The 17,485-nt window shown below is 37.6% G+C and overlaps 1 protein-coding gene across 1 annotated transcript in view; it reads right to left on the reverse strand.

Annotated features, from left to right (window-relative positions):
- Positions 1-17,485, reverse strand: part of LOC121931734 (vesicle-associated membrane protein 8-like) — a 19,169-nt gene that overhangs the window by 1,030 nt on the left and 654 nt on the right. Inside the window, exon 2 of the mRNA XM_042469714.1 lies at positions 9,028-9,078. Coding sequence (XP_042325648.1) covers positions 9,028-9,078 — 51 coding nt within the window. The remainder of the gene's footprint in view (positions 1-9,027; positions 9,079-17,485) is intronic.

A 17,485-nucleotide genomic window follows, 5' to 3' on the forward strand; every position in this document is an offset into this window, starting at 1 on the left:
CTGTCTCCTGATACAGGGATTCAAGGCGGCTAGCAACAAATTTAAAATAGTATAAGTTAAAAATAATACAAAAGCCTTAAATAGTAGATACAAAGTTTTTCAGTTAATATCCTTGCTAATGTTTCCTAAAAATTGGGCTGATGTTAAATATAGACTATTTGAAAGTGAATACTAAATTATTTCCTCATTTCCACAAGACCTGTCTGTATTTTGTTTATAGGTTTCTGTCCTGCTTTTCAATTGCAAGAATTCTCAGAGTAACTCACAAATCAAACTGCTGAAGTTATAATACTGTAAATAATAAAGTAACAGACCAGTAAAACCAGTCACAGGATTAGAATAATAGTTAGGGGATATTAATCAGTTCTCTGTGTAATATTTATTTATTTATTTATTTAGGCATTTATATCCCGCCCTTCAGCCCTAATGGCTCTCAGGGCGGCTTACAATTGTTTTTAATCAGACAGTTCCTTGCCCTCAGGTTTTCAATCTAAAAGACATGAAACAAAAGGAAAAGGGAATGGTGGAGGGAAAGGGGATGAATAATAGTGGTAGTGGTGGTGGTTTTATGCTATGCTACCTTTAAGTCATTTCTGATTTATGGCAATCCTAAGGCTTTTTTGACAAGATTTCTTGGCAACATTCTTGGAGCTTTCTGGGCAAGATTTATTCAGAGGAGGTTTGCCATTGCCTTCCCCTGAGGCTGAGAGGATGTGACTTGCCTAAGTTCAGTGAGTTTCTTATTTCAGGTTTCCAAACTACTTTCCAAAAATATTCAAAGCAGTTTATAAGATACAACAGAAACTCTACTAAGTGTAAAAGCAGTGTAAAATTGCAAAATACCTGAAGACAAAGCAGAACAATTATGCATCACCCATTTATCTTATGTTTCAGAGAGGTAATTCAGTTTTCTGCCATTACAATTGTAAAGAAACAGCTTGAGAGTAGAAAAATCACGACAGATAGGGGGAAATGTTTTGAACTCTTAGTTCTCTATGTATTTTTTTAATTGTAGAGAGCAAGCAATCTTTTATACAGCAAGGTGTTCAAAAATTTTCAGGCTTGCACCAAAGGATTCCCATTGAAGAACAGATGGCAGATATTAATTCTGGTAGTTTAAATTCTGCTTTCTTTAAATCATAAGCACAATGGAATATACTTGTATCCAGTCAGTTCTTTGCAGTTACCTGGAATTAGCTTCTAGACCCTGAAAATGTATTACTTTCCGATACCATAAAGTATAATCCTACTCTTTTCCTACAATGTGTATTCATAAATAAAATTCATGTTCTACTTTTTCCCATAAGGTGGAGTCAAAATTGACTCGGAAACATCAACTATGTACCCATATATCAAATTCATATTATGAACAGCAAGCAATGTTAGAAAAACATGTAATTAATAATAATAATAATAATAATAATAATTAATAATAATAATAATAATATTTTTTATTTGTATACCGCTTTTCCTCCAGATCAAAGTGGTTCACAACATACAAGCTACATGTCACATGCTATAGCACAAAGCAATACAATACATCAACAGTGACATCAGCGATCTCATACAATTCAACAAAAATCCTCAAAAACCATGTACAAAGCAGTCAAAGCCATCAGTTGAGGCCTGTACCATGAATACCCAAACTTAAACCATTTAGCCACAGGCAGCTATGTTTTAGTTACATACCTGAAGAAATGTAAAACGGGTATCACAGATCCCCCTAGGAATAGTGGCCCATAATATCAATGCTACTACTAAAGGAGTTGTGTTAATTTATATCCCCTTTCACTGCATTTTGTGACTGAATTTGGTCTGAAAAAGTTAAAACATAGCTAAAATTTCAATTTACACAAAAGTTAGACTCAGACTATCAATAGAATTAATATTAATTCTATTAACCAATCCCTATTAATTAATCTGCTTGCACTCTGGAATGCCCTTCCACATGAGGCTAAGTTGGCCTCCTCCCTGCTTGCCTTTCATCGTCAAGCTAAGACATTTTTATTGAAGCAGGTGTTTAATATACATATAATCTTGCCAGGGCTCTGTGTTTTGGCTTTTGTATATTTTTATGTGGTTTTATACTGTTTTTAGATTATTTTAACTTTTGAATTGTATTGTAATGTTTTAAAATGTTTTTTTATCTGTGAGCTGCATTGGGCCCCTACAAATGAAAAAAATAAGAATTAAAAGCCTGTTAAAACACAAGAGTTGAAAGGTACAAAACAACAACAACAACCACCACCCCAAGGCAATAAAACACATTATGAAAGCAACCAGCCCCCAAAAGCCTGCTGAAATGAAAAGTCTTCAGCCCCCTACAGAGGGATAGCAAGGAAGACACCAGCCTAATCTCTAGACAGTTCCAGAACCTGGAGCAGCTACCAAAGAAGCCCTCTCTATGTCCCCACCAGATATATGTGTGAGGATGATGGGACATAGGACACTGAAGGCCTTCCCCATAAGCTCTCAAAACAGGTGGTCTCAATTGGGAGAATATGGTACTTCAGATAACTTCGACTTAAGCAGGACTCAAGATACTGCCTGCAGCAAGTAAGAGGAGAATGCAGAAGAGTTTTTCAGGTGGGCAGGTCCCAAATTGTTTAGAGTTCTGTGTCCACCATGTTGATAGTTATGTTACTGATGCTCAAATCAATAATAACAGACAATTAGGCAATAATGTAATTTTGGATTTTTGTCTACATACCATGATGGTAGCCAGGAGCACTTGTACCTAGAAAATGGTGGCATTTTTTTTCCTGATCTAAATTAGATCATGTCCCACTTGAAAACATAAGATTGGAGCTCACGTGAGTCGTGGTCAACCTGCTTAATTGATTTTTCTGTCTGCTATAAGCACATTAAATTTGGATCTATGCCAATACAGTATATTTAGACAAAATTTGCTTTAAAAAGTAAAACTTGTATGATAGTGCTATATTAGACCAGGGATGGGAATCAGGTGGTCCTCCAGATGTTGTTGCATTGTAATACCCATATGCTTCACCAATGGCTATCCTGGGTAGGTTTGATAGGACTTGTAGTTCAACAAATGGAGGGCTGCATGATTCCCACTCTGTCTTTGGCTCTTCAACTTAACTGGTGTCACCAAAGTTTTACCTCCCATGTTCTGAATGCGGTAGAGGGATTATAAAAGGGTTCTGCATTTAAATACGTTGATATGCTTTTTCGTTCTTACAACTTCAAAATGATGTTACTATGCCCAATATTTCCATTTATTTTGATTATGTTGATCCTTTTTAAGGAAAGGTACTATGTCATGATATTTTCAGAGAGACAACTGTGTTGATTCACTGTAAATAAAAGGTGAGTTTTCTAAGGAAGTGGGCTGTAGTCAATGAAAACTATGCTGAAATAATTTAGTTAGTCCTTAAGGTTTCACAAGACTCCCGTTCTTATATTTTAAAAATGTTGCATTCTTAGAATACAGATTATTGTAGCAATGTGCCTTCAAGTCATTTCTGACTTATGGCGACCCTAAAGTGAACTTATTATGTGGTTTTCTTGGCAAGATTTATTCAGAGGATGTTTGCCTTTGCTTTTGTCTGAGGCTGAGAGACTGACTTGCCCATGGTCACCAGAAGGTTTCCATGGCTAAGCAGGCATTCAAACCCTAATCTCCACAGTCATAGTCTAACACTCAAACTACTATACCATGCTGGCTCTAGGAATACAGTATATAAATATTCATCGGAAATAAATCTATATTCTTTGGATTGCTCTGTTTTATATTTTTATTAGGTGACCACCAGAGGGCTCTGTAATACTTCTACCAACTCATGGCAACAAAGCAAAGCAAAGCATTCAGCATCATTATCTTTGATTTAACATCCCACATTTTCCCATTCTGGTTCAATCTTTTTACTTTCTGGAAAAACTTCATTTAGGAGGAAAGATGGAATTCTTTTGTATTAGTAGTATTAAAGATCTTCGCTCTTCTGCATAATGGTTTGAGCGTTCAGCTACAAGTCTGGAGACCAGGGTTTGTTTCCCAGGTTGGCTGTAAAACCCACTGGATGACTTTGGCAAGTCACATGCTCTCAGCCTCGGGAAGGCAATGGCAAACCTCTGAACAAATCTCGCTAAGAAAACCCCAATGATTTGAAGGCACAGAACAACAACAATTGCAAGACTGCATATTTACCTGTGAGTAAGTACCCCCCTCTGTTTTTACAGTGGGACCTAGTTCTGTACACTATTTGTGGGCATGTAAGAACATTAATATAGGATAGAAAATATAAGTGAGGCCTTTGAAAATTAAATATGCATTATAACCAACATGTAGAGTTTACATTCAAATTACAGATATAGGAAATGCAAAAATATAGTACATTAAGTAGAATTTTATTCTAATAATCAGAATAGATTTAGCCCTCAGTTTCCATTATGACAGCCATATTGGGAAATCCCATGAGGGGTTAAAAGGAATAAAGATAAGTAGGCATGCATTAGTTGGACAGCATATTTGAGATTCAACAAGAGATTAGATAATGATATTAAAAAATTCCTCCATTTTCTTTTTTGCCTTCAAATAGTCAATTGTAGTTTGTACCTTATACATGTAGAAAAATTATTAGCAATTCAGAAGGCATTGCTCATATATCTTACCATGCAAAGAAGACAGGAGTTGGTCATAACTGAAATCCTATTGATTTCAAGGAATGTACTACAACAAAGTTTAGATGGAAACTCTAGAGTGGTGCATTGAAGTGAAAATCTAGGACTCCTTTCCCCTTGTGTGAGTAGAAGTGGGTTTTGAGTGTGCAAGCATATATAATTGAGGTGTTATTATTCAAAATTGATTTGGAAACATATAATTTCAAACAATCATCCAAAGAATCTTCCTGCAGAGTTCTGAACATTTTCCCTTGTACAACAGCCTCCCAATTTACACAGCAAGCTGTTTTTGAAATGTGTGATGGTCTCAAAAAAGCTATGTTGTGACATGATGGTAAAAAAATGTTTTGGAAAAAAAACCGAAACTATGCTATTGGACATATGGGTTGAGTATTCCTTATTCAAAATGGGATGAGAAATATTTTGGAATACAAGTAGTGCTGTTGTATGTGTCCTGTATTTGTGAGGATGGGGAGAGAAGTGAGTGATGCAAGGTTGGAAAGAGGCTCCAGCCTTCTCTCTCTCTCTCTCTCTCTAGCTGCACAAATACAGAACAGATATTTACTACTCAACCTGTACAGTGTATTGTAAATATTCCAAAATTAAAGCCTTGAAGTTTCATGTCGGCACTCAAAAAGTTTTAGAATTTGAATTTAGATTTCCAAATAAGGGATGCAAAGCCTCTACTTAAAACAGGGAGCTTTTGAAACGACAACTGTTAGGGACAGACAAACACTGACTTGATCTGTGCGGGAGTAGAGACATTGCCCATCTCTGGTGTTTGAACTCTGATGCATTTTATTCTTTAAACTCTTAGGTATTGTTGACTTCAAAATAATCTTAAAGCACACAGTAGATCTTAATGTTGCACTTGTATTGAAAAGGATGTCTCACATCTGTTTTCTGCCCACTCCTTTTCTAGTTGCATTTCATTGTTCTATTTTGTACTAATATATCTTGTTGTTGCATGCCTTTAAGTTGTTTCTGATTTATGGTGACCGTAATGCAAGCCTACCATGGGGTTTTCTTGGCAACATTTGCTCAGAGGGAGTTTGCCCTTGCCTTCCTCTGAAGCCAAGAGAGTATGACTTGCCCAAGGTCACCCATACAGTGCCTTTCCATGGCCAAACAGAGATTCGAATCTTGGTATTCAGAGTTGTAGTCCCTCTTGAACCAGTACACCACATTGGCTCATCCTAATGTAACACAGGTAACATAATATAATAATCAATCCCAAAAGTACTCTAAAAAGTCCAATAAACTAGGGTAGTTAATATACTGTAATTGACTATGATTTTTAATCTCACTGATTCTATTTTGGGAATAAGTAGCAACACAGCATGAGAAGAGATAACTAATTTCTTTTATAAATATCTGGTTCTTTTGATGGTGACTCTATTCATAGCCATTTACTGACTTCTATATTCTAAGATTTCATACGTATCAGCTACAAAACCTCTAATAAAGCTAATAGATTACCATTTTTCACAAAATACATACTTACAGGAAATATATAACTGTACAATACTGTAGAAATCAGCACCTTCACTTTTCAGATTGGTGAAAACAGTGAATAGTTTGTAGTCTTAAGTTTAATTTAGTTGAACTCAAAAGTTCCATTTGTTTTAATGGGACCTAAGTGGAAGTAATGGGCAGAGCAATCCTGGCATCCGGAGCAGTTCACTAGTGGGAGATAGGATGTGGCTAATGGATGGGTGATGGGGCCATGTCTGCCCCAGGGGACTCAGTGATGTTAATCTCCATGGGAGTAAATCAGTACTGGTAAGTCCTCAAATGTGTTTGGCAGGATTGAGAAAGCAGCAATGGAACTGCTGGATCCAAAACCCATCCATTACCCTGAGAGTCCTCCTGCACCTTAGAAATGCTTTCTCTGGATGAAAACCAGACTTTAATAAAGTCTGCACTGAAATTACAGATACAGTAATTACTGTCTTGTTAACCTCAGACTACACTGGTAATTCTGACTAAAAACTTCATTGGTTTCAATTAATTTTAACTGCAATGAATATAAAAAGATTATTTTACCTAAAGCAGCTTTAGAAGATCCAGGAGTAGAATTAAAGTACTAAAAATATGTTTCTCTCTGTTTTTGTAAGATGTCTGTCAGTTTGGATGACGCAGTGGAAAACAATGATTTAGCCTTCTAGTTAATATTTTACCACAGTTAACCATCTTTAGACTGAGAACAAATGGAGAAGCATTTGAAATAGAACCGTCTTTCTAGATAAGCTATTCAAACATTAAATTGAAAATGCCACAGAAAGCTGGTTTACTGCCAGTCATATTTAAATGTTCATAAGATTTATAAAGTAATCTTACCCCACCCCTGCAGAATGATCATCTGCTTCTTTAATAATATTTATTAATGGTTGTTGCTAGTGAATACCCTGAATTTTGCTAATGTCTCCTGAAAATCTGCACTGAATTCAAAAAGACTGAAGAGAAATGTGTTTGTGGTATCTAGATGTTACCGTCAATAATCCTGTAAATCTGAAAACATTTGTAATCAATTTAATGTGCATTTCCACAAACATAATTAGCAACATAATTAAGACACTTGATATGTACCAGTATGAATTTAGACTTGAGCCAGGAATTTGGTTAAATTTCTTTTTGTATAGAGTTATCTATGCAGACTCCTGTTTCATTGAGTTAACAGTAATATACATGAAAGACATAAGTTAACTCAGCAAGTTTGGGCTACAGTTCAACATAAGGTGGCTTAAATCCCATCCACGTGACTAGTATGTATTTGTATCTTAACACATGACCAACATGTTGTTCACATGTATACTTTTAAATTGAGAATTTAGCTAAAGGTCAAAGCTGTGTGTAAAGCATTGTGTACCAACTTGCCAATGTGTTTGATTATTGGGACAAGGGTTGTTTGAGGATGGTAGATTTCTCCTTGTAAGTACATACACTCCACCATAAACTAGGATTGTACGGCTGTAAGAAAATGCCTGTACTCAGAGGTAACATGAAATAATAATTTACACTGAGAGCAAACAGTGTGAACACTGGATATATGTGTTCCCTTTTTCTTCTCCCATTGCATATAAGATTGCTTAGCCACTTCATCTTGTTTATCAACAAATCAATTTGCTGCAGATTCTAAATATGGTAAATTAGTTTGGATAAATCACAATTTCAAACTGTGGTTTGATCATAGATATCTTCTGTAAGCAAACTGTGGTTGCTGTGGTAAGAAAATGTTTTGTCTTTAATATGCAAAAGCTTTCATTTTCCCTTCATGAGGTGCATGCTTTAGACTAGAGCAAGGCTTGTTGCTGTGTTCTTGCATATAACAGTATTTAGTGTTTTATCTGAATAAATAGTCAAGTAGTGGCATGGAGAGAGATACAAATATGTTGTCATTTGTAAAAAACAACAGCTGGATTTTACTAGGAACTTCTGCATAACATTAAGGTACCTTTATAAGCATTTGTTAAATGTTTTTGCAAAATGTCATTTGGATCTTGGAAAAAGCAGTAAGTACAGCAAAAATAACCCCACCAACTCCTGACAAATTTGGCCAGTTTAGATGAACCTGTAATTAGAAGACATACAAGAAGAAAATACTGTATGAGTTTAAAATCCTACCTATTCAAACAGTTCAAAAAGAATTGAACTGTTTGAACAGATAGACCCATAAGCATATAATTATATCCACAAATGATGAGATGCATGAAACTTGCAGAAAATATAAATTGTAAAAATGGTAACATTTGTTTTCTCATTAAAAGCAGTGATCAAACCCCAGAAGGATGAGAATAAGAGATTAAAAATAAATAAAGTGGATGCTTATGTTAAAACATGGTCTTTTTACTGCTAAAATTACAATTACAGTACTACATTGCATCCTGTAGTTCAAGAAACTCCTTTAGAAATCTGGAAAACAATGCTGATAAGCACACCCATATTAAGGCACTAATTCTAAGGATGTTCCTAAGAAAATGTGGCTGGGAAGAAGCTGTTGTTGCTTGTGTTCTCTATTTGTACTTCCTTTTAAAAATGTTGATCTATGGGGGGCGGGGAGAGTGCATGCCCATGACTTCAGGTTGCCTGCCAATTTATGGTGACCCCATAAATTTCATAGGGTTTTCTTAGGCAAGGAATACTCAGAAATGGTTTTGCCAGTCCCTTCCTCTGAAATATTGCCTTCAGCACCTGATATTCATTGGCAGTCCCCCATCCAAGTACTATTCAGAGCTAACCCACCTTAGTTTCCAAGATCAAATGGGATCTGATATCTTTAGGGCACTGTTACATTACAAAAACGATATCATCATCATCTATAATTCTTATGTTAATATAGTTAATATGAACCATGTCAGGAAGCCCCCACTCTAACAAGTGACTTACCTTCCTATTTTTCTGAACACTTTCTATATTGGTCACTGAAGAGGCAGCTTCCTAAAAATAAGTTATAAACACTGAGTGCTTTTTCAAGAATTTAAGAAAAACCATGAACATGAACGTTACTTGTACATCACATCAGCCCTTTTTGATCTGAATCATGGATTATTAGCTTGCTTTTGAGCTCAATTCAAAGTGTTGGTTTTCATTCCAAAAGTACTCAGGCCCCGATTTTTAAATGGCTTCAGGCCTGGACATTTTTAAGAAGAATGAATATAATGGCAGACTGAAGTCATTAGTAATTGAGCAGAGCTATGATGCTGCTATAACTGATCCTATAGCATCCTATAACTATAACAAATGGCTTTAGCGTGCCATCATATTTGTCAGTGTTAAAGGTGACCTTCCAAACTTTCCTGTTCACATATGTAGTGCCCTACACAATTGCATTCAATAGCAGTGCCCTTCCTATGGGTTTTTAGCTGATTGAGATTTGGGTGACATTTCTGTTTAAATAAAAGTAGATTGGATAGTCTTTCTGAAAATTTTATTAACATACAGTAAACAAATCCATGCTGAAAATTATCTATTATCCCACAGAAACTATACATGGTTTGAAAAAAAAAAAGGAATACTCTTTGCTTCTTGTCACAATATTAGAATTCATGTCGTATTAGTAGGGCACTACATATGTGAGCAGGAAAGTTTGGAAGACTACCTTAAACACTGATGAATATGATGGCATGTTGAAGCCATTTGTTATAGGATGCTATAGGATCAGTTATAGGATACCCTGGAACTCAGAGCAGCATCATAGCTCTGCTCAGTTATTAATTACTGCAGAATTAATGACACTGTGTTAAGCTGTCATGGCTCCATCCTATGGAACCATGGGATTTTGTAGTTTGTTGTGGCACCAGATTGCTCTCATAGAGAAGAATCTCACTACACATCCCAGGATTCCACAGCATGGAGCCATGGCAGTTAATGTGGTGTCAAACTGCATTAATTCTACCATTAATTCTACAAATTAATTGGGAATAAAGTTATCAGTTGTTAACCTCTAGAATTAGAGGTAGCATGCTGCTGAAAAGTTCAGGATCCCCTGTGGATAGCAAAATTCATGGATGCTCAAGTCCCATTAAATACAATAGTATAGTAAAATGGTGGCCAAATCAAGGTTTGCTTTGGGTATTTTTGCATGTGAATATTTTCAAGCCTTGGATGGTTGAATCCATGGATATGGAGAGCTGACTGTAGTTATGTTGTTGTTGTTGTTTCCATCTTCTGAAGCTGAGAGAATGTGACTTGCCCAGGGTCATCCAGCAGGATTCGAACCCTGCTTTCCTAAGTCATAGTCAAACCATTATACCACGTTTCTGAGAAATGACAACTGTACTTTAAAATGTAAATTCATCTGAATTTTGAGCCTGTCAACACCGCCCTGAAATATCACCTATGTCAAGATGACTGTGATTAATGGCAATGTCTGAGAACCAATTCTGAGGACTCAGTTTCAGATGTTTATTACATGTGCACTGGAATATATTTGTGAAGCACTGTAAATGCAAAAGTAGTGAAAAACAGAAGCAGAAAAGGGAACAAAATTCCTTGATGCTAGGAAATGGCAGGACTGGAGCGGCAAGGACCAACAGAGGAAATTGGGCTGTAATTTTTCAGAAATATGGAGAGACAATGTGTAGAAATCTTTGGAAAATAAAGTCGACAATAAATCAGGCTGAGCAGATGTCACAACCACAAAGGAGGACATGGCACTGCAAAATGTTGAACATTGAAGAAAAATGGAGGACATGACCAAACAAACAAAACCAAACAAATCCCAAGATCAAGGTTCAATTTTCAACTAGGCCACCATGAAACCCATTGGGTGTCCTTGGGCAAGTCACACTCTCTCAGCCTCAGAAGATAGCAATGGCCCTTTGAAGAAACATGCCAAGAAAACCCCATGATGGCATTATAAGACAAAAATGACTTGGGAGGCACTCAGCAACAACAAAAGTCATGCTCAAAATGGAGGATGTTCTGGAATTCTTCCTGGACAGAAGGCTGAAATTTAGGACTTGTCCTGGAAAGGGAGGATGCCCAGTTACCCTGCCATAAATAGATGCTAGATTATTAAGCAAAAGTCACTATTATATGTTGATAACTAACAGTGTTATCCTGAAGCAGAACACAGGCTAAAAGTGGTTTATTCCTGTCTCCTTTTATCCCTCAGCCTGAGTTTCTTAACTGTCTCTAACTGCCTTGGAATGTTCCTGTCAGTCATGAGGCGCTCCTCATCATTCAAAAAATGGCTTCCCGTCTTATGAAATGTAAACGTATAAAATGGCGGCAAACAGGACAGGAACAGGAAGTGTCGTCTAACAATAGGCATTGCATAGTGTTGTGTGCCTTCAAGTCATTTCAAACTAATGGCGACCCACCTAGCCTGGTTTTCTTGTCCATGTTTTTTCAGAGGAAGGGTCGCCATTTGCCTTCCTCTGAGGCTGAGAGACCGTGGCTTCATCCGCACTGCAGAAATAATCCAGTTTGATACTGCATTAACTGCCCAGGCTGAATGCTATGGAATTCTGGGAAGAGTGGTTTTATGAGACATTTAGCTTTCTCTGCCAGAGAGCTCTGATTGTCACAATAAACTACAAGAGTCCCACAGTGTTGAGCCATAGCAGTTAAAAGGGTGTCAAAGGTCCAGAACATACTGCTGAAATAATCCAGTTGGAGATGGCTTTAACTGCCCTGGCTCAGTGGTATGGAATTCTGGGAACTGTAATTTTGTGAGACATTTAGCTTTCTCTGTCAGAGAGCTCTGATTGCCACAACAAAATAGCATTGAGCCATGGAAGCTAAAAGGATATCAAATGTCCAAAACACACTGCAGAAATTATCCAGTTTGAGACCGCTTTAACTGCCCTGGCTCAGTGCTAGGGAATCTGAGAATTGCAGTTTATTGTGGCACCAGAGCACTCTGACAGAAGAGGCTAAATGTCTCACAAAAACTACAATTCCCAGAATTCCCTAGCATTGAGTCAGGGTAGTTAAAGTGGTCTCAAACTGGATTATTCCTACAGTATATTTTGGACCTCAGTGGATTATTTCTATAGTGCAGATGCAATCTTTGACTTTCCCAAGGTCACCCTGTGGGCATTCATGGCCATCCAAGGATTCGAACCCTGGTCTCTTTGCCTGCATGCACATTGGAGAAATAACCCACTTTAAATGCCCTAGCTCAAGGCTATGGAATTCTGGGAGTTGGAGTTTGTTGTGCGCACAGAGCAGAGCAGAGCTCGGCTCTGGGTCCCACAACAAACTTCAACTCCCAGAATTCCATAGCCTTGAGCCAGAAAAGGAGTTAAAGGGGTGCCAAACCAGGTTATTTCTCCAGTGTGGATGCAGCCCTAGACTCCTAGTTAAGCCACTTTACAACCTTGCGTCTCAATAGATATGTTCAAGTTTATTCTACATTAGCCGTCCGGGCTTTTGCATGCAACCATAAAACAATCCAATACCATATCAAAACACAATTAAAATGGGACAGTTAAATTGGTAATAAGACCTATAAAATAAGACTGAGATTATATTTTGTCACTGGACAGTTTAAAAGTTTCTCTGTCAGTGCTAACGTGACGTACTTTGGTGTCTCAATAAATATGGTATCAGCACTCTGGCGGAGAAGGCTAAGGCCCTTGTAAAACTACAAATCCCAGAATTGCATAGGTTGGAGCTGCACCATTTTAAAAACAGTGTCAAATGGCATTATTTCTACAGTGCAGATGCACCAGTTTCTCCATGGTATTTTAATATTGCCTTGACAGAAGTAGGCTCACAAAGGAGGAGGCAGAGGAGCAGATGAGAGAAAGAATGTGACATGGATTGAGGGGGGTGGCAAGAAACCCTATGGCATTGGGATCATTTCACATGGAAAAATGAAGGACTCTAGTTTGAAGTGAGCTGATGAACATTGGTCCAATACACACTGCAGAGATAATCCAGTTTGACACCACTTTAACTTCCCTGGCTCAGGGCTAGGAGATCCTGGAAATTATAGTTTGTGGTGGTGCCAGAGCTCTCTCACAGAGAAGGCCAAATGTCTTACAAGTTACAACGAAACTTCATTTCCCAGAATTCCCTAGCATTGAGCCAGGGCAGTTAAAGCGGTCTTAAACTGGGTTATTTCTGCAGTGTGGATAGGACCAAAATCTCATCCTACTCCTGCTTGGGAGCTTGTGCTTTTGGTTTTTTTTTTGTGTGTGTGTGGGGGGGTCATACTTGACAGGAAGCCATCTGGCATGAGCAAATGTAGGCGAGGAAGAAAGTAAACACACAACCTATTTTACTTGATGGGAAAGAGGATATAACTAATCAGATTTAAAAAAATAAAGAAGGCAGGAGAGATTTCTGAAGAACTGCTGCCAAGGGGCAGTGCAGACTGCCCCTTTTACAGCCAGAACACGGCCCCGATCTGGTCTTTGCTGAGCGCAATAGCTGCGGTGCTGACATAAAACAATTTGCAAAATTAAAATTGCACCTTCAAATTACAATTGCATATGCACAGCCTAAATGTATTTACATATACATAGTGAAGATTTGGTTAAAATGTGATGTTTTTAAATATATTTCACCCTACTCCCACCATCTCTTAAAGCATTTTAAAGAGAAACAGACAAATGCCACAGCTCCTTTCTGCCAAAAGGTAGGTATCTGAAGAGATGTGGTGTCATCCCCCTTAGAGTTTCACCTGGTGCAGTCCGCATCCCAATAATAGTAATAATAATAGCAGTTTTATTTTTACCCCACCTTTCTGTCAAAAAAGACAACTGAGGCAGCTTACAATTAAAAGAATCCATACAATACATAATATCCCAATTATTCCCTTCCTCCCCTAAAATATCAATTCAATACATTAATCATTAAAATAATCCATTAAAATGGTCAGAGATTGGTGAATGGGGCTACAGAATACTCAGTGAGGTGGTGAATTCAATTGGTGTCCGGGTTTGCTATTCAGGAAAGGCTTGCCAGAAGAGATCCATCTTGACACCATTTTTAAAGCTATCCAAGCTGGTAATATGCCGGATCGCCTCCGGCAGGCCACTCCATTATCTGGGAGCGGCAGAAGAGAAGTTATCTAGTGACACCACTGGATAGAACCTCTTTTCTTGTAATCTTAATTGGTTGGTTCATGTTCTAGTCTGGAGCAGCAGAAAAAAAGCTTGTTTGTCTATGTGACATCCTTTCAGATATTCAAAGACAGCTATTACATGTTCTCTTCCCCAAACTAACCATACCCAACTCCCTAACATTTCTTTTGGCCACACCATGAGAAGACCATGCTCAATGGAAAAGACAGTAATAATAGGAATGGTGGAGGGCAGTAGAAACGGAGGAAGACCACACACCAGATGGATAGACTCTTATCAGGGAGGTCATGGGCATGGATCTACAGGAGCTAAGCAGATCAGTGGAGGACGGGGGCTTGGAGGTGTCTCATCCACAGGGTCACAATGGGCCAACTTGAGGTCAGTTAACAACAGAGTTCATCGCTTGATTTATTAATTTGGCTTACCTTTCCTGGTTTAAATTTCAATTTGCACTGCATCCTGATCTTATCTGAAAGTTTTTGCTCACAAATATGCTGACTGAATATAGTCCATGTACATCCCCGCTTCCAGGAGCGCTCCAGTGCCCATTTACTCCCAGATCCAAAAAAAAATAAAAAATAAAAAAAAATAAAAAAATAAAATAAAAAATAAAAACTTTATTTATTTATTATTAAAAATGCTGCTCTTACTCACTAGGATTATTCAGCTTTTCCCACTCAGAATGAGAAGTGACCAAAAGACAACTTAAGCCTTTTATATGAACACTGAAACTGCAAAAGAAGATAAAATCTCCAGATTTTGGTTCTCCAAATGCATATATTACAATCACTCACAAGGTGGCAGTAGTTACATTCAGAAAAGACATTTGTTTTGCAGAATTATATGGGGAATTATTTGAATTCTAACAGTGCCCAGAACTATTTGTGTTTTTCTCTCTTCTGTTGAGAAATGCATGTTAGCTTTCCTTTAAATTGACAGTGGTCCAGTGCAAACATAAAATTATCTTTCTTAGGTTTTGTTTTTGGCAGCCTGCTTCTCAAGCAATGACGACTTTTCTAACGTTTTATTTTTCATTTCCATTTAATGACATCTTTTAATTTTGGGGTCGGCCAGCTGGACACTAGTCTCCAATGTGGTTGTACTTTCTAATCCAATACTGGGAATTGTCTCTGTGATTCTGTGGTATAAAACTGGTTTGCTCACAGATCCACATGTTAGGAAAAGACATTGTTAATCTTATATTTCTCAGATATCATGATCCAGCTATGCCCAACTGCATGTGTTGCTTCTTATTACTATAAAATGGTTTCATCCTTATCATTGAGTTTGAATGTTTCTAATTGGGACTGGACTGTTTGTGTAGTAAAATACACTTTTAGACCCTAGGCAACTAAGGGGAACAGCATGGCCACTGAACCTTTAGGGGATGGCCATCTGTACTATGTTTATTGCTGATTTAATATATTTGTATGCTGCCTTCCTGGTTGACAATAAGCCTCCACATCTGCTCACAATAACTAAACAAATTATCCCACAGCAAATACAGAAAGAGAGCCAGCCTGCTGTAGTGGTTTGAGTGTTGGACCATGATAGTAGAGATCAGGATTCGAATCCCTGCTCAGTTATGGAAACCCACTGGGTGACCATGGGCGAGTCACATACTCTCAGCCCCAGAAAAACCTGTGATAGGGTCACCTTAGGATTGCCATAAATTGGGAATGACTTGAAGGCACAAAACAACCATAAAATACAGAAAGATGATGCTCTCTACCCTGAAGCTGCCCCTATAGAAATTGAGCTTGACTAGAGAAGTCCCTAGATTTTATCCATGGCTTATCCATGGGTCATATCAAAATTCATAATTGTGGCCTTCAAACTAGTCAAGTATATATGGTACCTTATTTATTTTCTTCACAAAGGTTCATACCTTTGAATTCTAAATCACCAGTAAGATCTAGTACTGATCTTATATTCTTGAAAGCCAACATAACATAGTGGTTTGAGTGTTCAACTATGACTCTGGAGACCAGGGTTTGATTCCTACTCAGCCATGAAACTCATTGGGTGACCTTGGGCAAGTCACATGCTCTCAGCCTCAGGGGAAGGCAAACTTCCTCTGAACAAACCTTGCCAAGAAAACCCCATGATAGGTTCACCTTAGGGTTGCCATAAGTTGGACACAGCTTGAAGGCACACAACCATGCACACTTACTTTCTTGCACAGGTGGTAAACTTGAATGTATGCTTCACTTTCCTTTATCTGACACTGTCACTAGAGATGCTTCATTGCTGTGGTTCCTCCTCATGTCATTGAGCTGAATATACAGTACAGGCTTCAGTCCTTTATGGAGCATGCATATTGCTGCTTAATTTCATCATCTGTCAAATATTGTGTAAGTGTCTTGTCTAATATCATTCTCATTAGTGTTTCATGCATTATTACCTAGCTAATTGTTTTCTAATGAATATATCATTAGTTTAGTATTGTAGAATTTTACCATAGATTTCTTTATTATTTCAATATATTGTGAGGATACTTTTGCATGGAAGAATAAGGCTTTTCCAAGACTACATAAAATCAGATGGTGTTCATTTCCATGCTTTCTTCACCATCATGGAAATAGTTATATATTTAAATAAAGGTCCCAAGGCTCTAGGGAAGTGTTTGCACTCCCACTGCCCTTCTAATGGGTCAGGAAGATGGAGGTAAAGTCACAACATGAGATGATTCTGAAAGTAGGAATTCTGCAACACTGAAATACATGTTGCTAGTATGATTACAAAGTAAATTGTACTAGTTTGCCATCTGGATCCCTTAGCTAAGAGCTAAAACGCAGTGTCAGTCATGCGAGGCAATTACATATTGATATGAGTAAAATGTCATGCATAACTACACTGTGAAAAAAATTGATTCAGACAGCAACACATAATAGGTTGTTTCTAGAAATCTCTCAGTATTGTTTGGCCCATGCAAAGCACCCATAAACAGAAAAGTAAATGTGATTTTTAGCAATATCATTTTCCTTATAGCTCCTTACGTCCTGCTTCCAAAATGCACTGGAGGGGCAGGGGAGCCCCTTGAAATAGTATGGGGCATGACATAGGAGGCTGTGGGGAGAACAGGTGAAAATTAGCCCACACCCCATTTGTGGATTATGATTCAAATCTAACACAATTGAATAGACCTGTTAGATCTACGACAATGTACCCAATGCAACCCATATATCAATGGGTAGGTTGAGATTTGAACTGAGGACAGCAAGATTTGACTGGATCCAATTTTTACAAGGGAATATATATATATATATATATATATATATATATATATATATATATATATATAT

The sequence above is a fragment of the Sceloporus undulatus genome, chromosome 5 (genome assembly GCF_019175285.1).
Source record: "Sceloporus undulatus isolate JIND9_A2432 ecotype Alabama chromosome 5, SceUnd_v1.1, whole genome shotgun sequence".
NCBI lineage: Eukaryota > Metazoa > Chordata > Lepidosauria > Squamata > Phrynosomatidae > Sceloporus > Sceloporus undulatus.